This window comes from Anser brachyrhynchus (assembly GCF_964034855.1).
Source record: "Anser brachyrhynchus genome assembly, chromosome: 1".
NCBI classification, from domain to species: Eukaryota; Metazoa; Chordata; class Aves; order Anseriformes; family Anatidae; genus Anser; species Anser brachyrhynchus.
Genome location: NC_137694.1, coordinates 189,961,279 through 189,988,006, shown reverse-complemented (window position 1 = coordinate 189,988,006; position 26,728 = coordinate 189,961,279). Strand labels below are relative to the sequence as shown.

General features: G+C 44.6%; 1 protein-coding gene across 1 annotated transcript in view; it reads right to left on the bottom strand.

The window, feature by feature from the left end:
• The window catches only part of FLT1 (fms related receptor tyrosine kinase 1), a 108,953-nt gene that overhangs the window by 11,295 nt on the left and 70,930 nt on the right, over positions 1-26,728 (bottom strand). Inside the window, 11 exon segments of the mRNA XM_080560893.1 lie at positions 1,050-1,161; positions 2,070-2,192; positions 2,743-2,840; positions 3,259-3,418; positions 4,974-5,062; positions 5,842-5,955; positions 9,189-9,293; positions 13,880-14,018; positions 17,078-17,184; positions 22,395-22,526; positions 24,310-24,456. Of these exon segments, the coding sequence (XP_080417019.1) occupies positions 1,050-1,161; positions 2,070-2,192; positions 2,743-2,840; positions 3,259-3,418; positions 4,974-5,062; positions 5,842-5,955; positions 9,189-9,293; positions 13,880-14,018; positions 17,078-17,184; positions 22,395-22,526; positions 24,310-24,456 (1,326 nt within the window).

Genomic DNA, 26,728 nt, shown 5'->3' with positions numbered 1-26,728 from the left:
AGGGGAGGGGGAGGGGAGGGGAGGGGAGGGGAGGGGAGGGGAGGAGAGGAGAGGAGAGGAGAGGAGAGGAGAGAGAGGAGGAGAGGAGAGGAGAGGAGAGGAGAGGAGAGGAAGAGGAGAGGAGAGGAGAGGAGAGGAGAGGAGAGGAGAGAGAGGAGAGGAGAGGAGAGAGAGAGGGAGAGGAAGAGGAGAGGAGAGGAGAGGAGAGGAGAGGAGAGGAGAGGAGAGGAGAGGAGAGGAGAGGAGAGGAGAGGAGAGGAGAGGAGAGGAGAGGAGAGGAGAGGAGAGGAGAGGAGAGAGGAGAGGAGAGGAGAGGAGAGGAGAGGAGAGGAGAGAGAGGAGAGGAGAGGAGAGGAAGGAGAGGAGAGGAGAGGAGAGGAGAGGAGAGGAGAGGAGAGGAGAGGAGAGGAGAGGAGAGGAGAGGAGAGGAGAGGAGAGGAGAGGAAAAGCCTCCTTGTGTGTTAATGTCAGATTGCATGCTCCAGTTCGCCCTGTGGCATCTTTGCACTCAGGGGAGGTAGCTGGGGGTGGGTGGGGGGGGTGGGCTGCTGCCACACAGCTCAGATGGCTCCAACCCAGCCAGGGACATGCAGAGACCTCCTCGTGGTTTGGGGACCCCTTTGCTCCCACGGCGGGGGCAGTAAAAAGCCTTGGAGGAAGCTCCAAGTACACGGCACAGGTCATCTTGAACACTGTTGCACACAAGGCGATTGCTTCAGCCCACCTCAGGTGGCATGAAGCCACTGGCCAAAGCTCACAGGTTCCTTGCTATCCTACAGGGTTCCACTTTCAATAAAAATACTTCAAAAATTTGCCCCGTTTTTCTGGTTTGCTTCATTGGTCAATAAAACTAAAGAACGAAAAGAACTAAAATTGCCATTTCTTAGAGATGTGATACAGACAATTCCCCCCTCTGTCCCTACTCTCCAGCTGTGCTTGATTTATGTGTTTCCTTATTAAAGACCCAGCAAAATCTCATTGAAGTCAGTAGCTGAGTCAATGGCAGCCGCCTTGGCCAATTCAAGCTCCCAGGAGCATATTTAACGTACCCAAGGAAAATATCTCCCACAGCAAGACCCCATAGGACCACACATCGCTTTTGGTGTTGTAGATTTTATCAAATATGGATTCTGGAGCCATCCACTTGAGAGGAAGTCGAGCCTGGAATGAAGCGGACAAACCTCACTGTTATTTCCAGAGACTGAAAGAATTTAATCATAAATGAATCAACTATATATTGTTACGTAAATAATTACTATTCAAACAGGAGCCTGTGGGATTTCCTTACAGGCAGTCAAGATAAACCCACGCTCATTCAGACACTTTCTTAACAGATTGTCCGAGTAAAAGGTTGTTTTTGAAAATACGTGTGGCACAAAAAGCCAGGCACTGGAAATCTGTGACCAAGGTGACCAGGCCTTCTCCTCACAGGGATGTGGAGATGTGCCAGAACAGAGGTCTCTTGCCAGGGTTCTAGAGATAGGAAACAGAACCCTATGGCCAGTCATAAATCATTTTGTTATGGTTTCAGAGATGTTCTTGGGAAAATTTTTGGGGTACTGTGCCAGCAACCCTTGAAGCCCCTCAGCACAGCCTGTTATTGTATCCAGAGCAGTACTCAAGTCATGTGAATAATGTTTCATAGCTAATATGTGGGTGTTTAAAAGCCTTCAGAGAATTTTTTTTTTCTTTTTTTTTTGGTGGATGAGGGCATAGCTAGCAGGTGGGTGAGTGAGACATCCAGGAGGAGAACCTTGTTTTGAAGGGGTTTCCTTGATGGAAGGTTATTGAGCAAGGGGGGTCACATTGCAGAGCCAGCCAAGAGACAAATGTCAAAAGAACATTTAAAGTATTAACAGACCAGAGCTGTGGACCAGTTACAATGTCTAAGCCTTTTGCTTGAGGACAGACATACTTTCTGGGTATATGACGCATCTTTTTTGCATAAAACTGTGATAGCTTTCAAGCTGTTTTAAGCTCAGGAAATGTGAACATCTTCAGAACATTCTGGTGGACAGTTTGAAATGATGTTATAAACATTTGGGTAAATAAACAGCATCTTGACTTACATCTCCTTTTCTCACATAATCAGGATTCTTATAAATATCTCTTGCGAGGCCAAAATCACAGATCTTCACTACATTGTTCTCAGATAAAAGGATGTTTCTGGCTGCCAGGTCACGATGAATGCACTATAATAAAACAGTTTCACAATCAAGCTGCATTTCCTTAATCCTACCCACAAATTTCCTGACTGTCTCCCATAGCCTTTTAAAAACTATTATTATTTGAGAGATCAATTTAATATCTTTTTAGGGAAGTCAACTATAGTTTACATGACATTACAGTAAACAGTGGCAGTTCTTTTCAAAAAAGAAATTTGCCAAGTCCAGAAAGTCATAAATTTTTAAGCACATTGATGTTTCAAGGGAAAGTGCAGATTTTTCTGGGGCTTCCTACATAATATGTGTTGAAATTGAGGGTAAAAAAAAAAAAGAAGCAACACCACACACACAAAAGATCATCTCTGAATGAATGAGCTTGACCCAGTGCCTTCAACCATGATCCTGTGTTTATGGACTAGGGAGACTTGGATAAACACACCATTATATTTATAACGCCAAGAGGAAAACGTCTCTTCCTTTGGGAGCTCTCCCAAGGAAGGTGTCACAGAAAAGTAGACATGATTTCACCTCTGCATCCCATCCTTCTGCAGGGAGAAGTCCCCAGGGCAAATCTCACCTTTCTGGAGGAGAGGAACTCCATGCCCCTAGCCACCTGGAAGCTGTACGAAATCAAGTCCTCCATAGTGAGGGGCAACTTGTAGAGCTCATCAGCATCTGCATGGATGTAACATGCGGTTGGTTACAAAGATTGCTCACAAGGCAGTTATTTTCCCTCTCTCTTACTGATATTATTACTCCCATAATTTCAGTCTTTGTAGAGTAGTGTTTGAAGGTCAACCCACTGTCACTGCAAACAAAAATAGTGTTTGCTTTATACCCCATGCTCTGGACACTGCTGTGTTTTCCCCAAAGATAAGGAGCAGTCAGAAGAAACAATCACACATTTTCCTGTCAGATTTAGTAACCCTGGAAATAATCTTTTTTTAAATCTTCTACCCTCTGGACATGACCCTGTGAGCATCTCCCACGGATGTTTATTAGGGTGATAAATGAGGAAAAAAATTTCAGGGATGCACAGTATGTTGTAAAAATATCACAGACCGTGTAGGGACAGGAAGGAATTAATACCTACCCTCCTCGTCCTCCTCCACATCACTCAGACTTTTATCTTCCTGAAACCCCGAGCTTGCGAAGCTCTCACTGCTGGTCACACTGGCCAGCCTTTGTTTTTTGCTTTCCACTGGCTCCATATCCTTTTTTTCTTTCATCAGCTCCCCTTGCAGAGAGGAGTCCTTCAAATAGAGAAGTGCAACATCAGGGCGGTGGAGGGAGTGAGCGAGGAACCAAGTCGTGCTTCTCTCTTGTTTCCACCAGGAGAAGACGCTCACCTGTGGCACATGTGGTCACATCTCCCCTTGGTGTGGGTGCCCAACACCACAGCAGCAGGTGGGGGCTGGTGGCAGGGATGTGCTATTTGGGCAGAAATGATGGGATCTCCAGCTCGGGAGCTCCAGCACATCATTTTGGGGCAGCCCAGGTGGACTAGCTCTGACAAGATGAGGATTTGCAAGGTCCATGGATGGACATGTCCTCTGGGCAGAAGCTCATTTCAGCTTGAGGACATCTGAAAGGGCCTTTTTTTGTCCACTAGCCAGACAAGGAGCCTTGGGGATGAGTAGAGAGATGTGCCCACAGTGCAGGCATCCCAGCCCGACCAAAGTTAAGTATCAGCTTTTGGTCCCAGGTTACAGAAGGCACCTGCCTCTGCATCCCTGTGCAGTGCTTGGTGAGGACCAAGAGCACTTGAAATACAGCTGCTGAAGGATCTGACCATCTGTCTTCCTCAATGATTTCACCCAGTGTTTTCATGCAACATTCAAGGACAGTTTAATGGAACACATACAACATGGCTTAGAAAATACTTTTCCTTGCCATCTGGGGAGCAGCCTAGCTGCTTGGCCATGCTCTCACAACCATCCCTCTCCCCTGCCATGCTGCATCCCCCATGGGATCAGAGACTCTTCCAAAGACCTTTGGAGGGCGTTCCTCCTGAACATGCCCTACTGCAGCCTTCACAGGACCTTTGTGAAAAAGTCCTGAGATGCCTCCAAGTTTTGGCACAGCTGAGAAGGGACTTTGAGGACTGCAGCTCTGGATCCAGGCTCCTAAATCCCACCTCAGATCCCTTTCCCACCTCAGATCCCTTAATCCTTTGGGGGATTTTGCTGAACGTGCACAAGCAGGGATATAGTTGTCACATTTAGGTTCAGGTTTGTAATGAGAGACAGGCAGTAGATTTGATTCAGAGGGCTGTGGGATGTGAGGACAAGAATTTAATCTTTTTTATCTTCTGGACAGCCCTGCTCCTCACACAATGAGATAATTGGCAAATCTCTCACCATTAGGGTGTCTTGGAATATGGCTTTAAATGGCATTATCTCGTCTGTTTTCCCAGCAACACTGAAATCAGTGGGCAAAACCACTTCCTTCAGCCTGACTGACACGAGCCTCCGAAGTGACCCCAAGCTCAGCAGGAATGGGTTTGTCAGCAGAGGGGCGAGGGCATGTGGGGACACTGTGGATAAAATTCACTTCCTCTCGCTGTAGATGGCTCTGTCCAAATTAGTCACAGCAGGCTCCTTGCACAGTCGGAGGGAGCAATGAGCCCTTTCTTGGCATGACAGGTCCCACACCAAACATTTAAAGCAGGTCAGGTGTATTGTATCACCCAAAAGCGGTTCTCCCCTTTGGTGGCAGAGAGGCTGAGGAGAGTAGCGCAGAGGCACACATCTCCATCCCTGACACGTCAGGGGTGATGGGCCCTACCTGGGGCACCTGCCTCCTCACCTTGCTGGGGCAGAAGAAATTCCTCTTGCTCTTCAGATAGTTTGATAAATTCCCATACTTGCAGTATTCAACGATCACCATCAGAGGCCCTGGGAAAAAAAGGAAAGTGCATTTTGAGCAGCATAAAGCAATGCATGGGGGGTTAACCTCTGAGAAGACAAATAGTCTTCTATGCGCATCGGCATAACTTGAGCCCAGGTTGACTAAAGACATGTCCTAATGAAAGCTGCTTGAAGGACACTGGACATGCTAGCAAAAACAGTACTGTTTCTGAAAATGAAGGACGGGCCTACTTTTGAAAGCTGGGTCATGACCCTGGGCCCTGAGGGACCCTCCATTTCCTCTTCGGTCGGTCTGAGTTCAGACTGGAGTCCCGCAGCCCACACACGCTCGTTGAACTAAAATAGGTGACATAACTAAAACAAATGACTACTCTCACTGGCCCTTTGATTTTCTTAGAGGAATATCATGAAGGATTTTACAATAGTTGCCTTGTGACTCATCATTCAGGGCCAGCAGCTGATATCCCTTGCTCCCAGCCTTTCCAGATCACGTTTAACCTGAGCTTGAGCTTTGAAGTGAGTGAGATAAAAGGCAACAAGTGGCTCCTTATTCAGCATGGCTCTATATTCACTCTTCACGTGTTAACACCAAGAGAAAGTTTAAGTAGGGAAAATGTTTAATCATTCCATTAAATGACCAGAAATCTCTATTTCTCTTCTTTTTTCACTAAGCACAAGATGAGTTTGAATATTTCAAGTTAATAACTTGACCTCTGGATGAAAAGCAACAGGGTCAACTGACTGGTACTGGGAGGTAATTCAGAACCATTTTCAATGCAGTACAGATTACAGTACAGATTTTTTACCTCCATTTTTTGTGCATGCTCCCAATAAATTCACAATATTGAGATGATGGCCAATGTGGATCAGGATTTTCAGCTCAGTCATCAGTGCTTTGTACTCACTTGCTGTGGCCCCTTCTGTAAATGAAAAATAAAATCAATGTGAAAAGGCAAAGAATTGGTCCTGGTGAGCTTTACCACTTTTTGTCACTTTCCACTTCCATTGTTAGGGGTGCTTCATGTGCTAATGTTCTTTTTCTATTCCTCCCTTCCCAGCATCCTCATACTTGCAATAAAACCCATAAAAAGAGTCAGGCAGTCAACTTCCTCCCAGTAGACTCTGTTATATTTAGAACAGAGAATTTTTTCACATGAATAGTTTTGTAGTTTAAGCCAAAAAATGAAAGAAAAAATAAAAAGGGATTTCAAGACTATAATTAACTCCATCCAAAGTAGGTTTCAGCTGACCTGACTTCAGCTATCTAATAGTTATGTACTAGCTTGAATTAATTAACCTCTCAAAGAGTCAGTGGTAAGAGCAAAACATTTCAGGGATCTGATGCAGCCCTCAACATTAGCCTTCTATGTACAGGGAAGAAATGAACCACCCTTTGGTTATAATTCTCTGATTCTGTTCGTTGTACAGGAAGCCTGGAATATTAAATTAGACCAGGCACACATATTTTACATGGTTGAAGTTAGGGGACTGCATCTCACCCTTACTGGTAAAGATCAATATTAATTATAACAATAATGATGTAAGAAATTCCACAGCTAAACACGGAAGTTTCTACTTAGTCTAGAGCATAACTTTTCATTCCCTCCAAGCAGTTTTTTTTTTTTCCTGCATAATTTCATTTTGGCAAGAAAACAAGAAAAATAAATAGCATTGCTTTGTGTAGACCCAAAAGGACTAAAAACTTTAGTGACACCAAGAGTTAAGAACGGTCCAGTGCAAAGAGCCTGGAGTTAGGTCTTAGAGGGCTTGGTTTCAACATCTGATTGGAAACAGCTTTTCTTGGTGGCCCCCCACAAAACTTGTCATCTAACCAGTAATCCACTATTTATCTGTATAGGCGGTGACACTTCCTCTCCACCTCATGGGAATTCTTTGAACAAAGCTCATGAATGCCTCCAAAGTTCCTGGATAACCTAGTGAGGCCACAAGGAATTGGACAGGTCTTCCCTAACTTGAGGTGCCCATTGTGAAGATGCCTACAGAAGACCTAGTCACCACAGGCTCTCTTTGTAGTCAGCAGAACAAAACATGCACACGGGTCACCAAATGGAGAGATCTGCCTTAGGATGGGATGGCATGTTGTTTCTCAACACTGATAATAAAGGGAGTTTGGGCATCTACCCTGCACACACACACACATGAATCCCACCATGAAGGTTTCCTGCAGCTGCCATCTGCTCCCGTCTATTCCAGGAGCAGCTCTGCTGCCTCTGTGGTGCTGGCACAAAAAGCCTGCTGATGTACGTAAAGAAATGTTAAATTTGACAGACCACTCTGCCAACTCATCTGTCTGCATGTTGGCAAAACAGTTGTCACCCGGGGCCAGGCGATGACCCAGGTGACAGGCCATCCTCTGAAACCAATGACACAGATAGCTATTGGCCCATTGCTGCAGAAGGACCAAAGATTTATTTTTTTATTTTATTTTATTTTATTTTATTTTATTTTATTTTATTTTATATTTTATTTTATTATTTATATTTTTTTTTCTGGACATGCTTGCTGCAGGGTATTTTTTTGTTTTGCATTGCCCAACAAGGTTTTTCTGTGCTTTTTGAACACGACTGAGATGACATATTTGCAACCCTGTCAGCTGAATATTCCCTTCTTGGGGACAATCCTGGATATTGCAATAGCAGGTGCTAAAGCATTTGGCATAATATTACAGAACAAGCCTGTTGAGTACAGTACCAAGAAGGCACACCTGACAGGGCGTACATCTTTCAGGTCACTGCCAGCAAGAAATGATCTCCTGATGAAGCTATTTCAGGTAGAGCACTGCAGAGAGAGGTTGTAGGTCTGAAAGTACTCTTGCACGTGCCCCTTCAAGGGCTGGAAGTAACAGGTGCAGGTCTGCTAACTCTGATAAGCCAGTGGGCAGCTGTGAAGCTGGGAGCCCCTGTTTAAGAGGGCTGTATTCAAACCATGTCTCAGCAGAACCAGCTGAGAGCATCGGGGATCCAGCAGAACAGGGGGTATGTGTCCCGGCAGAGAGCAACACTGAAAAGGATTCAAAGATTAAGGTGGATGAAGCAATGCAGCATAAGGTTCCAGGGCAGTGACAGAAAAATAATAAAATAATAATAATAAAGCAACCTGATATGATCCTTAGCTATATAAAGAAACAAAAGCTGTATGCACAGGAAAGGATGTCACCAGGGCTCTGGGTTAGGGAATTCAGCCACGGCTGCTACAGGCTGCTACCGAATATCATCCTGCTTGCTAACTTCCCAAATGCCCTCCTTAAATCAATTAGGGTCTTCGTCCTTCCTGCTCCAATGATAAAAACGGCAGAGAATAGCTGGGAGATGATTTCACTTTGGGAAAAGCGCTGTTGTGTGAAGAGCACTGGTAATTCACTTCCCAGCCTGTGTGTCAGCATCCTATACACCATGAAATGAGCCTGCAGACGGGTCAGAGAGGATGCACCTGCACTGCAACTCAGAGATTTAAACTGCTCAATCTGTTTAGCTTAATAGAAGGGGCCTTCAAGTAGAAAAATTACTGTGTTTTAGATAATCTAATGGAGAATGTTAGAATGAGAAGCTAAAGCCAGACGGATGTAAATTAGGCGCAAGGCACCTGTTTTTAACAATGAGATGATTAATCATTGGAACTAATGACCAACGAAAATATGAGAGCTTCTATATGAGCCTCTTCACATCAAGGTGAAGCAATGCTTCATGCTTCAGCTGAGGTTCATTTACTGTGGTCATTACAGGGTAAATATAGCATAGTGGTTCAACATAGGGTACACTGGAAATCTAATTCCCAATTCTGATCAGGCAAAAATAAGTTTTTCATTCTTTCCAGCATTTGAAGTAGAGGTACCAAATTATCAAAAAAAAATAAAATAAAATCAGGCAATGAAGTTCTCAGGGCATCTGAAATTTTCTCATATATTGTGTGGCAATTTATCACATTTTTTACTGTGAGTGTAATTTTCATTTCATTGTTCTGCCACTTCTGAAAAACTTTGGTGGACCTGAAAGTTGGAGTACACATTTTTGGAAGCTTCAAAGGATCAGGGGTGGGAGGAATATCACACATTCTTGCTTTTGACAGAATTATATTGAAAGTGAGACACAATATAGTGCATCATTTTTTCCAGTCCAGCTTTGCAGCAAGATACCTTTCAGCATTTTCACAGCAACTATTCTACACGTTGGTGATTTCCTAATTCCAAAAGCAGATGCTTGTACCACCTTTCCAAAGGCTCCATGTCCAAGTGACTTTCCTGTAAAGGAAATAAATTAGAGAGACATTTTGTTAAAAAAGAAATCTCGCCAGCTAATGAATTAATAAATAATGAAATGAAGAATGGTCCTAACAATGAGGCATGTATACTGTACATGTATATAGCTAACATAAAGGTATTTGGGGGTGGTTTTTTGTTTGTTTTTGAAGCATAAGCAGACAAATTAGAAGACACAGTCATTGAAAGGAATACATGATGTGATTGAAAATAATGCTAAATTAATAAAACCATTCAGTGGATGTACACTGGATTCTGACCCTATTTTTCCAGTCTAGCTCTGCCAGCAGGAAGGTTTGCTCCTCTGTTTTCTGAGCACACTGTACCATACAGGAGGCTGTGACACTGTTAATTATGTCCCCAACAACTTAGGGACACTGCCTAAACTCGCACATACACAGAGATGCAGATTGATGAGCCCTTTCCATTTGTAAAATGAGGCCTGGAGGGATTCAGTGAGAGAGGACCACGAGTGACAAATGGTGGGCTGGTTGCTCCATGGTGGGTACGATGCTTTCAGGTGCCCAAAAGCAGACATTTGTCCTATGGTATCATCACCATGCTGCCATCAGACTGCAGGAGAAGCACCCAGAGGCCCTTGAAAGGAATCAGTGGGCATGAATAAAATTCTCCGGCAGTAGAAGCTGAGTGTCCTTTTCCTTCATGTTCAGAAGCAGTACAACTTCAAGTATACTGTTATAATTTTTTTAGCGCCCAAACATGTAAAGAAAGTCTGTAACTTTTTTTTTTTTTTGGTTGGCATTTTAAGCCAATTTCATGATCTCCACAGCCTCATTCATGACTTGTTAATGTTTGAAGCAGAGATGCTTGACTTCCTCTTTGACTCCATGCTCACATGGACAGGACTGGCCACTTTTGCCATTCCTGGGTGGCTGGTGGAGTATTGATCAGAGAGACGCTGTCCTGTCAGCTAGCAAAGAACTTCATATCCAAGCAACTCATTTCAGGCTGTACTTGTGCTCCACCTTCAGCAGAATCCAGGCACCCCAAAGTCTAACAAGAATGTAGCAGCTGAGTTTGAAGTGTAGAGGAGAAGAGCAGAAAATAAAGGGCAGCTTTTCATACAAAACCGAAGGACAAGTTATGGCACTGAGGCCACATTCATTTCTCAGATATGTGCATGTAACACAGCCGTCTTCACAGGAAAATTTCCTTTTTCTATGATGGAAATCTAAGCCAGAAGAGGTGAATTACTTCAAAGGGGCCTGTTTGACTGGCTCTGATCTGGATGTCTACCTTGTTGATGTCTATAGCTGCGAGAGATGAATCACACCCAGACACTCAGAAGTAGAGAAAAAGAACTGCTGCCAGTTCTAAATTAAATTAAATAGATAGTACCTTTTATATTTGTATCATTTCTAAACTGTAATTCCCAGTATGTCTGTCAATAGAAGACAAGCAGCATATGTTACTAAAGCAAGGGAATACACAATGTGGGGGAAGAAAAGAGACCACAAAACAAAACAAAAAACTAGGTTTTGTTTTCCCCCAGAATTGTGAAAGTATTGGTGTTTTTTTAACAGCAAATAAAAACCATAAAGAACTTAATCTTCATGGCTGAAAAGCACCCACAGACTCAGCCTTGGCATGTGGAAGGCTTTGAGTTTCACACACAAATATGCGTGGATCAATGTGTCTTTGAAGATCTTGTCACCATCTTTTCCAGTTACTGCGTATCGCTTCTTCATTCAGCAGATATACCAGGGAAGCAATATTAAGACAAAGGTTTCAGTTTTCTGGGTGAGCTGATATTTGTCATCCTTAATGTGTTGACTGTTCATGGTTTGTACAAGGTGAAGCTGCAGTTTGAGGTCCTATAAAACTCACCATACCTTTGTTCAAACTGTAGCTTTAATCAGTTTCCATCACTGCTAACTCACTTCCCACATCAAGATAACCTACTTAGTCACCACTTGGAAAACATACCAGTTAGCTCATAAAGCTACACAAAGCTGCTAACCTTTCATAAAGGAGAATGAGCGCTGGAAACAACACTTCCTTCTCCAAACAACGATTGTGATTTACTGGGGAGCTGTAATAACACTTGATGTATTGCTTTTTGTTGCTCTGTTATTGTTTTGTACTATGCTAAATTTCAGAGCAGAATAGGGCTGCTCTAAATTTTCAGTGCTCTAAATTTTCAAACTCTGGTTTATAGTTGGCATTAAGGACTAATCCTAACAGATTGTCCTTGCAAAAGCCCCTTATGTGGACAAGCAAAGTAATTAAAAAATTATTAAACAGAGCAATTAAACAGGAGACTATTAAGACGGCCAACCATCTGAGCAGCCAGCCTGTCGCAGTCCCCAAGCAGCTACACTGGACAGGTTCATAATAACTCTCAGGTATGAAATGCAACATTTTCATCCAGACCAAGGAAATGAAATGCTCTACTTAAGCTTTCTCCAGTTGACTTTGGTTTCTTGGGGGCAATTCAGAACTCATTGATGTGAACAGCCCCTTCAAAGTGTTTTGGATCAGGACGTTTCTATTTCCATCCCATTTTAACAGGGTTCTTCAGCAGCTTTTTTTTTTTTTTTTTTCCCATGTGTTACACCCAACAACTATGCACATGAAGGAGGATGGAAAGCACACTGCCCAGTGCCAGCAGCCTGGGTTTGATGTGCACAGCAGGGAGCAGGGCACGGGGAGCCATTTACCACCAGTGTGCCTGACCTCACACCAGAGCCGTGGGACAATACTCCTTGGGGTCCTGCCTCACAGCATCAGTGGTTTGTGACCTCTTGTAGATTAGGAAGGTTGAGCCCGGGAGCAAGGTGAGGAATGCAAAATAGCTCAACACTGATGTTGGACTGCAGCATCGTCACCAACCACACTGAAAGTACCTTATAGCATCAGCATGCTTCTGTCTAACAAAAAGATAACATTTAGAGCTCAGTTGGGCTAATCTACACTGAATGTTAATTATCCTGCCTTCCGTGGTGCCCTTATGATGTTTTCTGTAACATCTGTTGCTTATGGTTGGAGGGAGATTACTGTTGTATAAGCACTGCATCACACCCGTGAGCTGTACATGTGTGCTGGAGGAATACATAGCAAGAGAGATGGGCTAAAAGTAGAGGCATACTTTACAGAAGTTACAATAAATATATATATTTGAGGATAAGTAGGTGGAAAGAGACAAACAGACATATCTGATGCTGGAAGGGGTTGTATTTCTAAGTAAAAATATCTATTAAAAAAACATAGAAGCACGTTTTGTGTTTGTGAGACACTAATCCTTGGAGACTGCCAAGGTTATTCAAAGACCGAGCTAACTGTCGTGTAAGCAGGACTTGCACTGAGCTAATCTAGCATACTGCACATACCCGGCTTCTCCGAATCTGGTTCTCATTCACTGTCAGCATTCTTTGTTTGTTTACACCAGTTCTTCCACTTTTAACTCATTCTCTGGTCATCATTCCTCACCTCCAGACTCTACATACCAGCCCTGTGAGATGTGGCTTTTCCTCGGTGTTTACATTCCATCTCTGCTTGATTCTTTCCATGGGATTTGCACAGAAATAAAGCATCACATAAAGCAGAGAGCACGACGTCTGCACATCAAGCTCTTGGTCCATCATTGTAAGAAAACTATTTGAAGATTGAAGACACTCCAAGACAAGGTTATGTCTCAGCATTCCCAGAATCACGTCCGACAATTGTAAACGACTAGCGGCATATTTCAGCTGTGCTTATCCGCATCTGGACACCTTGTGACTTCTAGCAGGAGAATTAAGTGTGATGGTAACCGTACTCATGTTTTAATTAGCCATAGTCCCTGATCCCTGAAGGGCAGGAGGAATCTGTTGTGGCTCCTAGCTGAAGTGCAGGGATTTTCTATCCCCAGCTGTAGGACCAGTCTGATGCTTGTCTGAAGGAACAAACAGCACTATAGCAACAGCCTGTGTTTATCACTGATTTTTTAAACGTTGACCCTCTTGCTGAAGTCTGTGTGGTTTCTGGAAGGACTCCTCAGCTCCAAAATCTGATCCCTATCCTCCTGCTTTCCTCATCAGCCCCAGGCTGGGCTAAGCAAGCCAGGAATGCTCCCAAGCCCATGCCTTTCGCTGGGGCATCCGTAGGCGAGCTAGCTTGCAGGTTCAAAGTTTCCGTGGATATTTATTTATGTGGGGACTCATATGTCACATTCTTGCACTTTATGGTGCACTGACAAGAATGTCTATAAATCTGCAGCACAGAGGGAAAACAGAGAGAGTGGGCTGGAGGGAGGAGGAAAGGAAGAAACTGGGAGGGGCAGACTATAAGGGGCCATTTCTGCATATTTTTTTTTTTCCCAGCTGGGCATATACCAGGTTATAAGGGAAGAAACTTCCAGTAAATGTTAAAGGTATATGTATGAAAAGTTGGTCACAGTTGGCCAGTCCTAAATGTTCTGATTCAGTCAGGGGACAGGACGCTTCTGCATGGAACCTGGCAAGAAGTGGTGCCCCGTGTCCAAAATATACCCAGCTCCTCCACACCTATAGGTACACCAACACCTCACTCAGAAGCCACATACACAATGTGAATTATGTCAGCATTACCTAGTTTCAGCCTTTCCCGTGCAATCTCCCACTTGCTGGCATCATAAGGCAGACGTTCGCATTGCTCATCTAAGGGCACTTCATCCGGATCCATGATAATGGACAGGTAATGGTTGGTCTTCGTTTCGGAAGAATAAGGCTACGGAACAAAGAATATTTCAAAATGACAAGGAGGATGACAGTATCTGTCAGTACCTTCCTCTTTGGATCACGGCTTCCAAGTTAATTCTGCCAACAGGGCTGCATTTCACAGCCCAGTGGAGGGTTTAGTTAAGCTCCCTTTGGCTTATTTCAATGTTGCAAGACTTTTTTATATAAAAAAACTCTCCTTCCTCTCTTTTTTCCTATGTAACTTATCAGTTTCCTCAGTGAAATCTATGTGTATCTGTATTGACATATGGCATTATGATACAGGCCCTCTGCACAGACGAGAGAATTATTTTCTTCAAATGACTAAACATTGCTGTTAAAAATAACTTTCCTTCATGATTGTGCAAAGCAAGAAGTGGCCATATGCAACAGATGGAGCTCAACTGCCAGTGTTTATTTTTTCTATATACTCAGCAGAGATAGGTCATATGTGGTTAGAAGTTTTGCAAGAACAGTCACCAGGAGACTAGATATTACATATCTCAGAAACTGTTTACAAATTTTTAGAGTTTTTCATTACTTTGATATCATTTCTTACAAATTTACTGAAATGATGGGAATTTGGTGGAATTTATAATTATCTGGATTCGAACACGTAGCTTAAAATGAATTTTCCAGACCTTCAGTTTCTACTGAATAAACGGATTATCCACTTCACATGAGAAATTTTGGATTCAATGATCCTTGTGGGTCCCTTCCAACTCAGGATATTCAATGATATTCTAAATATAAGGAAAAATTAATCTAATCTCAAAGTTTTCTGCAGCCCATCCTTTTCCACTTTGAAGTGTATTTTTCTTTAAAGAGCACTGAGATTGCCACTCTAATCCATTAGACTTCTCTTGATGCAGGAAGTGCTGATATTTCTAGAGAAAAAAAATAGTGTTTGCCCTAATTTCCTGGCTATTAGCTCAAATTTATGGAAAATCTGTTGACCGAGATTATTCACACTGCTTTCCCTAAACTCACGGAAACAGCACATGAGCACATACACGAACACACAGGTATGTCTACATGGTTTTTTATTGTTGCTCCGACTGCCCTCTGTGACTTTCAGCTTTCCTCCTCTACAGCTTGGAAACATGTCCCTAATACATGCATTTCCAGGCATTTATTTGAAAAGGATGTTGCTGGCTTTGTATGCTTCGGTTGCAAACATAACTAGATTAAAATGGCAGTAGCTAACAGCTCCTGCTTTGGTTGCCTTTCACAATCCCAAGTACCCAGAAAGTCAGTCCCAGGAAGGATTACAGTGATACCTCGAGAAAAGTCAGGAGACACAAAGCCTGGCTCCAAACCCTCTGCTGTAAAAGTAGCATTTTTTTATAGAGATGTGTGCCAGACTGCTCTTACCAGTCACTTTAGAAGAGATTTTAGGTGGACCCACCTCAAAGAGCAGTAGGGGAGTGGGAAGGTGCAGACAACTTCCTTCGTTTCTCCATTCAGACTTACTGAATAACAAACCTTTGGCACAATCAGATCTTGGAAACAACATTTTGAGTGGCAATGAACTACTAAGTATATCATTTGACCCTGTATGTGTAACAGCCAGGCTTTAAGAAAATGCTCTGTTTTTCAAAGAGCACTAAAGATTATTATTATTTTTTTTCCACTGTGGCAACGTCATTTGTATATGAAATTTAATTCAGAGCTAATTCTAGATGTAAATCCTTGAGAGTAAGAGTTTGTAACAGTAACACAGAGAAGACCGTAAACAGACTAATGCTAGTTGGAAAGGCTTGTCTGGAAAGAAACCTTCACTTGTCATCTAGTTTAAATCCCTTGCTCTGTAGCAAGAAGGATTATTTTTGTTCTCTGTCAAGAATCTAAGAAACAAATAACAACAACAAAAAAATCTGCAACTCCTTGCTACTTTTAAAACTTACATTTCTCCAAGGGCTGAACCCACAGCTTTGCAGTCCTGTTACCAATTACTTTATCGTTACTGATGCAAAATCAGAACTGGTCCCAAATGCTTTGTTGTCTCTGTACAGATATAAAGTTTCTCCACAGCTTTAACCTCTACTTTTCTCTCCCCCCAAGAAGTCTCCCATGCATTTCTTCTTACAAAAGCTTGCAGCAGTAGGGAGGCAGGAAGGACGACTACTGCCCTACAGCCCTGGTCCTGCACTCCCATCAGTCAACAGAAGTTCTCCGTGTAAAACCTAAAATGCAGGCAGGCTGAGATGAAATGGTTTTGCAGGCTGCAGTCAGCTTGTCACACTCAGCCAGCTGGAGCACATCCAGCCGTAGGGGCTGAGAAAGGATGCCCGGTGCCTGCCCAGCTGGGCAATGGATGCAGCCAGGGCTCAGTGCTGCTGGGGGGTGGGAATGGGGAAAGGGGCTTGTGTGGCCCTTCCCCGTCTCCTATCCCACATTGAACCCCATCGTCTCAGCACCTCCTTTCCCTCAAATCCCTCTGTGCCCCTGAGATGCCCCAAGGTCCTTCTGCACTGTAGCAGGGTTGGATTTTCGGTGTTGACCTGTGGGTTTAGGGGTGGCATGGTGGGCTGTCAGCAGAAAGGAGAGCTAAACCATCCCTGGCACTCTTGGACGAGAAGGAGGGCAGCTAACATTGTCACGATGATACAGGAGCATCTGTATGCGAGACTGCCCTGCCAAAACAACCTCGTATCACCTCACAAGTGATGTAACTGTGCCAGACACTGTGCACACACCAGACCTCACCGGGTCTGTGAGGATCTGTCATTCCTCCTCACTCCCATCTTCAAAGACACTGACATGCCAAACTCCCACAGCTTTTAAAGGGATGGGAATGCCTTTGGTTGGAGTCAGGCACCCAAATGCTTGTGAGCCTGAGAGCTTTGCCCCCAGCCCTCAGCTCTCCAGCTTTGCTTACTCATACCCAGCCCCATGAGTCGTTCCTTGGGCATCCATCTGCAGCCTGGTGGTGATTGCACAGGGAGTCACAGTGAGTGAATCCCAGTTTTTATATTCCTAGTAATCTCAGTAGCCTGGGAATAAATTTTTAAGATGATGGAGGGTCAGGCACCACGGCTGGGATCTCCCCCCATATCGCAGCCTTACCCTCTTCAGCTTGCGTATGAAGAGGGTCAGCAGGAGCCAAAAGAGCGTCGCAGCCACACAGGTACAGGTCAGGGTTATCAGCTCCAGGTTTGACCTCTCTGGTGTGCCTGGGAAAATCAAGCAGCAAGCATTTTAGAAAACGACCTGCAAAGCCAGGTGCGGTTTGTGGTTCTCTGCCATTAAAATAAAATACCAGGAAGGACCAGCTTCTATTCAATGGGGCATTAATCTCTGTTTGGACTGGAAAAATAAGGTCTCCTCAGCACAGCCATTGTACTGAATGCAGAAAAAAAGCACTAGATCCACCAGAAAACTTTTTGGTAAAAAGTCAGCCCCTCTTAGGGGCGCAGGAGGTGAAGTCAACCAGGTGAGGGATGGCCGGTCAGACGATCGTTTCCTTTTGAGTTGGAAATACAGCTGTGGGGTATTTTTAGACATTTTTTTTTTCTCTGTGTGAGAACGTGTGTGGGCCTGCTCATGCAGTTTCACGATACAACAGTGAAACCCATCTGGCCATGTCTGCATCCGAGAGAGGAGCAGAGGGCAGGGAAACACTTGGTCACGAGCCACGCCGGAAGCTTGTGGTGCTGCGAACACCCATGGCTCCAGTACTGCTGCCTGGGTTTTGCTGCTCAGGGTGGTTTCTGCCTCTCCCTGGGCACTGTGCCTGCTCCAGCCCTGCCGGGGGAGCCCCTCTGTGCTGGTTGCTGAGCCCTGCAGCACAGCCATCACCCAGAACCTCTCTGGGGATGCTTAAAAGGGTCGTGGCACAGCCGGCAGGAGTCCACCAACCTTCACGTGGTCTGGATGGATCAGAAGGAGCAGGAGCTGGGGGCTCAGCTCACACCTCCATCCCGTGGTGACCCAGCAGGATCCGTGCCCTTGGGTCTCCTGTGGTCACAGCCGTGGTTCCCCGGGGGGACACGGAGCCCGTGCTGTGCCCAGTGGAGCTGGCAGAGCCCAGCTGGCAGGGAGCACAGAGGGCTCTCCAAACCTCAGAACAAATCAAACACAGGAAGGGAAAAACAAAAACAACAGCAGCAGAAAAGGGAGCAGCGAGAAAACATGAGCATTAGAAATCTGGAGAGTATTAGAGCTGACTGACAGATTTAAAAAAAAAAAAAAAGCCAAAATAAAATTCACTTCAGACTGCTACTTAGGGACTCATAAAATGGTTTCAGAGCAGTCTGTTTTGCAAATCCTGTGATCATGTCAAAATACCACGCTTCCCACAGTATGTTTGCCATCCGACTGGTAGCAAATGCAAGAAGAAATCTTGCTCTGCCTCTTATTCTGATACACCCTCCGGAGAGAGAAAACGAGAGGACAAGAAGGAGTAATTCCGCACAGGATTTCACAGTGGTTTTGTCAACTCCACTGGCAGCACTTTCAGGCCCCGGGCGGCTCGGTGTTACTTCTGACAAACGAAGAAGGAAGGAGTGATGTCTCACTGGTGGGCTCACCAGGGAATGCAGAGGGAGGTGTTGCCTGGTTTGGGGCAAGTCTGCAGAGTTTTGTGCAGAGTTTAAATGGCTTCCTTTAGCTGTGACTTGACTAGCACAACACCTAAATATTTAATCTGTAAAGGTGATATATCCAGCCCCGTGTCTGAGTTTTTGCAGGCATGTCCATTCTGGAGTTTTGAGAATAAAGCTCATTGAAGGAAAACACAACTCTAAGTGGAGGTTAAAAGTACCTATTTCAAAAAAATACCACGAGTGTTTTCAAAAGCATGAGTATTTTTAAAGAACTTGATTTAAATATGGGCTGTGCTGATGGCAAAGATGATACATCCTGAGGCAGCTTGCCTGTCCGCTAGCATCCGGCTTCCCTTTTACACAGGGATCTGCTCCTCCCGTCTGAGCAACACCCATGCAGATGGCAAGTAACAGCCTCTAACCCTTGCTCAGCAGAACCTGGAGAGGCTAATGGTTCATTTCTTGCCACTGTTCCATATGGCAGGACTCACAAAACCTGTGAGACACAACACAGCCGCCCGGGCAGGAGGCAGCAGCTTCCCCACGGCTCCTGTACGCGGGAGTTGGCGAAGGGATGCAAAGGCGCTGTCTGTGAAATGCCCCAGTGACTTTAGGAAACCAGAGCACGTTTCTCCAATCTGGGGTTGGGTTAGGTTATAAACATTGGGTTCCTAATATTGTTAAAGCCTGGCAGCCAGAGCTGGCTGAACGCCTTGCAGCGGGGTACGAAAGGGCTTGATCTGAAGCAAAACAGGTAGGGTAGGGCACTCGGGTGTCAAGCAGGGAAAAAGCAATGGCTGAGGCAACAATTCCTCTCTGCTGCACCCAAAGTGCCCCCCACCCCTACACTAAGGGGTCCTGCCCTGCTCGACCCAAATGATCTCGTGGTCACAGCCCCGCAGCACTGGGAAAGGTGCTCAGAGATGCTGAGGGATTTCCATCCTTGAAGGTTTTTGCAATTCAGCCAAAACCACCTCTGACTAGAGGTGGAGTTGATGATGATCATGGTTTGAGCTGGAGACTAGGCTAGACACCTCCAGGGCTCTCTTCCAACCCACTTTGGAGATCCCCTGTAGTATCAGGAGTTTTAAGTGTCCCCTGATGTTCTTCTTTTCTCTTACGGTCATCCACATAACCCAGGCTGAACCACATTCAGTAAACAAGGGACTTCCAGATAAACTTCACGGAAATATTCCTGATGACTTCAGAATCAGTGTGGTCCAAGAAGGACAACAGCTTTATGAGATACAAAGTTGGAAAGGTGGGTAGGTACAGAGACAGTTACATGAGAAGCAAACTCCCTTTCCACAGTGTCAGAGCAGTTCAGTGGATGCTTCACAAATGTGATTGATGCTTTTCTTTCCCATCAGCAGGGATCATGTGAAGTTACGAAGCAATAGCTCTAATTCAGGGCATTTTGCTGGATTCATTTGCTTGTTACAGGCCTGGATTTCAGTGACTGTGATGGTCTCCTTTCACCAGCACCCTTGCAGGCGGTTGCACTTCTGCCGCCAGCTCTCTCACTGGCTCTCACTGGGAGGGAGCGGTGTGCCAGGGTCACCAGAAGAAGTAAGGGCATGGCTTCGGTGGCAACTGGGAGCAGTGCAGCAAAGCTGCCCGAGACAGCCTGTGTCCCCTCCATGTCCCCTCCGTGTCCAGCCTGTGTCCCCTCCGTGACTGCTCAGGCAGCCATTTCTTGTCCTCGTTAAGTCCATTCAGATTCACTGCCTCTTCAGCTCCTCAGCCAAAAACTAATGGACAGCTTGCTCTAACATATCCACAAACACAGTCCCTTGTCTCCTCAGACAGCCCTATGAGCACGGCTTCCAAACCAAACAAGGTCTGTGATTATTTAAAGACAGCCCTTGGATTCCACCATCCATTCATCCATGGCTGGTACAAAAATAACGCATTGTTTTATCTGTGAGCATAAGAATGTTTTTTCAGAGGAAATAAAAAGAGCAGACAGTTTCCTTCCTGGCTCATTTGCAAACTGCCCTTCCAATCTGCTCAGCACAGCCACCGACGTGGGGCATTGCTCTGCCGCCTTTGATCTGGAAAGCCAGGGGACGGCTTTGTGGCAGTGGCAGTGGCATGGTGTGTGTGCTGAGAAAGGCAAGGAAGGGGTAAAACCTAGAGAGGGACCCATGTTAAAGCCTCAGTTTTGTCCCTGCAGGCTGAGGGATGGTCTGTGAGGCTGCCATTCCCCAAGAGGAGGACAGGGACTCCACTTTGGAGAAGACTGCCAGGTCTGGAGTGAGCGAAGATGTTTCCAGTGACATCCCCTTGTGCAGTCAGAAGAGAGGGGGTAGAAAGGCATTTTCCCTGATGACAGCAGATAAGAAAATCTCTCTCTCTGTTGCATCTAGTCTCAGACTATAAATTTTAATAGGGTAGACTTCATCTCCTGCTCGTCTAAGAGCTCCCATAGGAATCACGCAAGCACATCGTCAGCGGTCCCCGCAGGGCATGTAACCAGAGAAGAAGCCTTCCTGGCTTCTGTCTTCATTTTCTCTGGTTCATGCACAAGGAGATATGACTTCCTAGAAGCCATCTGACAGAACGAGTGTGGTTGAAATAAATAGCTGAGATACAATGATACAAAAATCAATACCATAATGAATTACATTGTCCAGAGCTATCAATTAGCATTGGTTGCATTGGACAGCTAGTACTTAAGGACAAGTCATTCTTTTAGTGATTACAATAGCTATTAAAACCCTAGCATTATTCAGAAGGAGATGGGGGTTTTTAATTCCTTGATTATACCCGTTAGGCCAGACCACATGTACATATTCTTATCCCTGATCTTTTAAAAGAGCTTCGTTGTATCGTCAATGATACCCATTAACTGAAGCTGCTCTGCTGACACACACGTGGCAGGAAATCAATACTGGTTTACCAGCTGTAATTGTCTTTTGCTGTAGGGCACTATCCAAATACTCAGCAGCATTCAGATACATTTAGCAATTCTATGAGAACAGCTACAAAGACATAATCCCTGCCTGAGAGACCAAGTGGTAATCAAACTGTCCTCTAAAAAGAGAAAATAAATGCACTTAGGACTATTTACTTAAAAATGAGATCAATAAGACAGGTTATGTCAAATTCATACATGGCACTGACTTACATGGAGAATGTCAACCTGCTTCTCCTATCTTATAACAGATGAACCAAAAAGATATTCAATGAAACTGAAAAGTCACTGAATTCACTTTATTTTAATGCAATGTAAAATTACTTAGTGGAAGTCACTGAGGTGACTCAGGTCTGAGTCAAGCTTGGCAGAAGGCAGAACAAAGCTGGATGTTTAAAGGAATAGCAAAGTAACTCAAGTAATGGCTACAGAAATCACTAGATCATACCTACTTCTTACAGTAAGTACCTTTAAAATGCATTTCTACCTATTGCTAGGCTAAAGTCTTCTGGCCTGATTTGGCAGTTCACTTTACATTGAAAATAAGCAAATGAAAATATCCCAGACCTCTAATTTTTGTGGAATCAACCTGAAATGGGAAAATGAGGGGGTAGGAGGGTGTTCCTTATTTTGTTTTTTTGTTTGTTTTGATGATGCTAAATTTACATCTGTCTTCTACCCTGACCTGATCTTTGTTAGGTTGAAGCAATTCTTCTTTTTAGGTCAGTGTAAACACTCTCTGAGTTAGCATTTCCTGTTAGGCTTCCTTTCCAACCTGGTACGTTTCCCTTGCTAGGACTTCCTTCAGATTGCTGCTTTCAGAGCTCCCCACATGCTCCCCAAGTCATACCCCCCCACCTTTCCAGCCAGAACAAGAACATCACTCGGGCAAACTTGCTCTTCCCATGTAATGCACCTTTACCTTGTACTGTGACATACGCTGAGCTCTCCACAGACCCTTTTAGGTTGGTGGCTATGCACTGGTAAAGTCCTTCATCCTCCTCTTTTACTCTTTCAATAAACAACATTCGGCTTCCGGGCCCTAAAATTATTCCTGTGAAATGAAATATTTTGCAATGAGCGGTAGCCAGGGGATAAACAAAAACAGACACTTGTGTAATAATATCTGCTTCAAGTTTTTCCCAAAAGAAATCTGAGCCGCAGACTGTACAGCGCAGTGTTCTCTGCAAGAAAGCCAAATATGCTTGGAAGCTTTGGGAACCTTTTGGAAATTAGTGTTTACAAAGCACTTGTGTGAGTGAAAAAGCTCAGCCTAAGGGAATTAACCTGGGAGCAGTTGGTATCTCGTGTACTGATTAGCACTGTGGTTGGACACTCGTCCAAGCGAGCTTCTCAGCATGTCTCCAAGTTTTAGAAAATGGGTGGTCTGACCGCTTACCACTGCACTCACAGGAGCAGTTCCACTGCAGAAGCAGCTACAGCTTTGAGCACTCCCAAGCCCCAGCTCACTTGCTCGTGTGGCAGGGGACATTGGGCCCCTTCTCAGAAGGACCCCAGCTAATGCAAGGAGACGTCCCATGAGGTGTACCCTAAAACATGGAAGTTACCTGCAGTTTTCAACACCTTTCTTATTCCAGCTGGGTCAAGCCTTAAACCAGCCTGGATGATATTCCAGCAAGCAAGGAAGGGGCAGGCAGCAGATTTGGCCTCAGCCTGCCTTTCAGGAGTGATATAGCCAGGAAATGTGCAGTCAAGTACACACTTGTGCGTTTGGCTCCATCCGAACCACAGTCCCATTGAAGTGTACTCCCACCATCTATTCCAGGCAGCTAACTAAAGTGCTCTGACCTACCCTGTAGAAATGTCTTCCTGGATCCTAACCTCATGTGTTGCATTATGCCCAAGTTAAGCACATAACATCCATTCTAGACGACAGTGTGAATAATGCACACTACAACTATGTGGTCGTGGTAAAACTTCACAGAATCTGGCTGTATATAAAGTTCAGTGACTGTGTTGGAAGTCTGTGCATGCCTGCAACTCACTTTGACAAATACGCAGAGTTCTTCCTGTTGCCTTTACTCATGCCATAGTAATTTCCAAGGCAGGACAGAACCTCAAATATAAATTTTCTAAAATGCTGGTATTTAAGACTACACAGGATTCAAGTTTCTACAGACCAAACCTCCTGAACCATTTCTGCTGAGCCAGTAACGTGATCTCATTGTGTGCTCCTGATTTGAATGTGCATGAATTTGCATGAGAAAGGTTTTCCTTTTCCCCCCATCATTCACTTCCACCTGAAATCTCCAAGGAACACTTCCATATCAGAGCTGGAAGTTTAGTAGCATAAACTGATGTTTGAAGCTAATTTGGACACAGCAGAAAACATCTCCCAATTTTTTCCTGCAGTAGCAGCACGTCACCTGGGAAGTTGTTCCTTTCTGCTGCAGGAAACATTGGATTCCCCTGGTTCAGGCGACACATTTCAGTTTTAGGGACACCAGAGGTGGAATTAGCCTGGCAGTTAGGCTGTGAATCTAGAACAAACTTTGCATGCTTGACCAGAGGCTTCCCCTGGTACTTGTACACCTCATTCAAGCTTGACTTTCTCCTGCCTATCTGTACTCTGGCCAAGACACCTGGTCTTTAGGCTCCCTCTCTAGTAAATGAAGAGAAATAAGATACTCTGGAGATGACTCTTCTAAGATGCAAAATGAGATATTAGTATCTATATTTTTCCCTCTGAATCCACAGGGACCTGTTGTGTCTACACCTCCAACCTGGTTGACATTTTGGAGTGCAAATGGTCTCTGAAAGCACACGGGGCACAACAAAAAGTCTGTAGAAGGTGGGGGGACATACAGAGCTCTCACCTGATTCTTGGTGTATTTCCTCATGGTTTTTAAGCCAGGTTATCTGGGGCTCAGGGATGCCACGAACCTGGCAGTCCAACATGGCAGAGTTACTGGTGTTCACCGTCTGATCCATGAGCTGCCGCAGCAGGGCTGGTGCCTCTTGAGCTACGAGACAAAACAACACCTCCGTTTTACATTCCTGTAACTGTGGGGGCTAAATTATCCTCACTACCCGCGCTTTACTGATGTTAGAGACTGCTAGTTAGTTGTTCACAGATCTTATTTACTGTTCCATTTTGTGTTCGGTGTGTGCTGAGTATTCCTGTTACTCAGCAGGAGCAGGTTGTGATGGCCAACAAACACCCAACACTGACCTCGTTTAACAGATTTCCTCAGTTCCATTATCAACCACATGGGTTTACCAAAAGCACCACATTTCTATGAAAACGTCAGGAGGAAACCCTGAGACCAAAGCTGTCAACAATCAGCAGGACACCCTTGCAGCAGAACATCACTGATGGCACTGCACAACACACCATGATACCCACGAATGTGAATTTTATCATTTACTTACTTTAAAGAACGCATTTATGAATTGCATTCAGTAAGCCCACACAGCCTAAAATGAGAAACGATGAGCACAAAAGCATTGTGTTACATGTCCCAACGTCTTCACAAATTCTTCCACTTCTGTGTCTCACATATTTGGCTGAACACACCAAGGCCTGGCCAAACCACACCACCGCTCGCCTGCCAAAGCTGCTCTGGTGAGAAATGTACCCATGTCCTCCGGCAGCCCACGGCCTCTGGAAACCCTCATGGCAGGGGCCGAAGCTGAGTGCTAGCACACCATGCATCATAGCGACGCAGCTCCTGTTTCACTTTAATCTACTAAAATCCAGGCAAACACAATGCAATAAAACACTTCCATGACATTTAGTGACAGCGAATATTGGGAGCGCGGCTCATCTGTACTGCTTCTGCTCGAGGGCTGAGCAGAAGGGCATTTCAAAAACACTCTAGACATCATGTCAAAGTCATCCTGGAAAGATGCAAAACAACAAATCCCTCTTATCCTCTTTTCAGCACTTTACCACTCCTTCCCCCATTTCATACAGGGCTGAAAGGCGTTCTGACAAAGACCAGGGTACTTGCAGCATTTATGTGCATTATATGGTAACACGTCTCTGTCACACTGGCAACTCTCACGCGATCCTTTCTGGTATTTTGTTTCCTTAAAAGCAATGGTGGAGAATCCAGAGAGCTCCTGAGCAATCTCACAGATGCAGACGCACTGCAGATTCCCTTGAATTCCCCAGCCCCGCAAGAACTGAATTATTTGCAAGTTTTCTTTTCAAGGATGCTGCCAGAATTAGTAGTCACTAACACAGTGAGACACACATTGTAAAATATGAAATAAAACAAAATAAAATAATAAAAAAAAAACTCCCCTTGCAGATTTTTTCTTTTGGACTGCAGTAGATACCAATACCCCAAGTTCAAGTATAACACCGGCTAAATTTCTGACACTCTGTGTTTGGAAGATTATACTCTATCCTCTCACAAAAAAAATGACTGTCTATTAGACATTTCCATCTTCACAATCATTAAGTTACCAGCTGTGAATAAAAGCTCTCCTGAAATGTTAAGCACCTACACACCACCAGCTTACAAAGTGTGCATGAACCCCGCAGAACTAAAAGCTTTGTCATGCTTTTAACCTGTCTATGAGCAGGCACCTTTTGACACACATACACAAGCTGAGAAGAGCCCCATGTTTTGCATTTATCAGCAATAAATGATGGACACCCCAGCCCAGACATCCAAAATGAAGGCAGACAAGATGACACAAACAAAGGCAAACCACACATTCCATGAGTTATTTGTGATTAATTTTAATTTGTTTATAGCCATACACTAAAGTTGGGTTTTCATATTAAAAACTTTCTTTCTTAAAACTCAGATCCAGTCACCATTCACATACTTCCAATAATTTCTCTGCTGCAATCAGCTGATTTTTCAAGGACTCTGTCAACCTGAGGGTTAGGTTTGCAAGCCACCTGCTCTCTCCTGCTCAGTTTTGCAACGTAGCCGTGGGGTGGGAGTTTCAAACACAGGCTGTGCCTCCCTGCTCTGCTTGCCCCAAAGCTTCAGGGCTGGGTGCCAAGGGCCAGACTCTGCTCTCAGTTGCCCCAGGGAACTTCATTGTAGGCAGAGTTTGGCCCAGGGCAGTGACGACAGGTCATAGCAGGGAGAAGGGGGCACCGGCGTCACAGCACACAGAAGACCCAGGGTGGTATGGGGGAGAATTTCCATTTCCAAAAGCAATCAATGGCAAGAGGGGAGAACACATTAAGGTTTGTTCATTTTGGTGTATACTTCCCATTCTGTCCATTTTTTGCCCTTTGTTACTGTTATGTTGTTTGTTCACTTATTT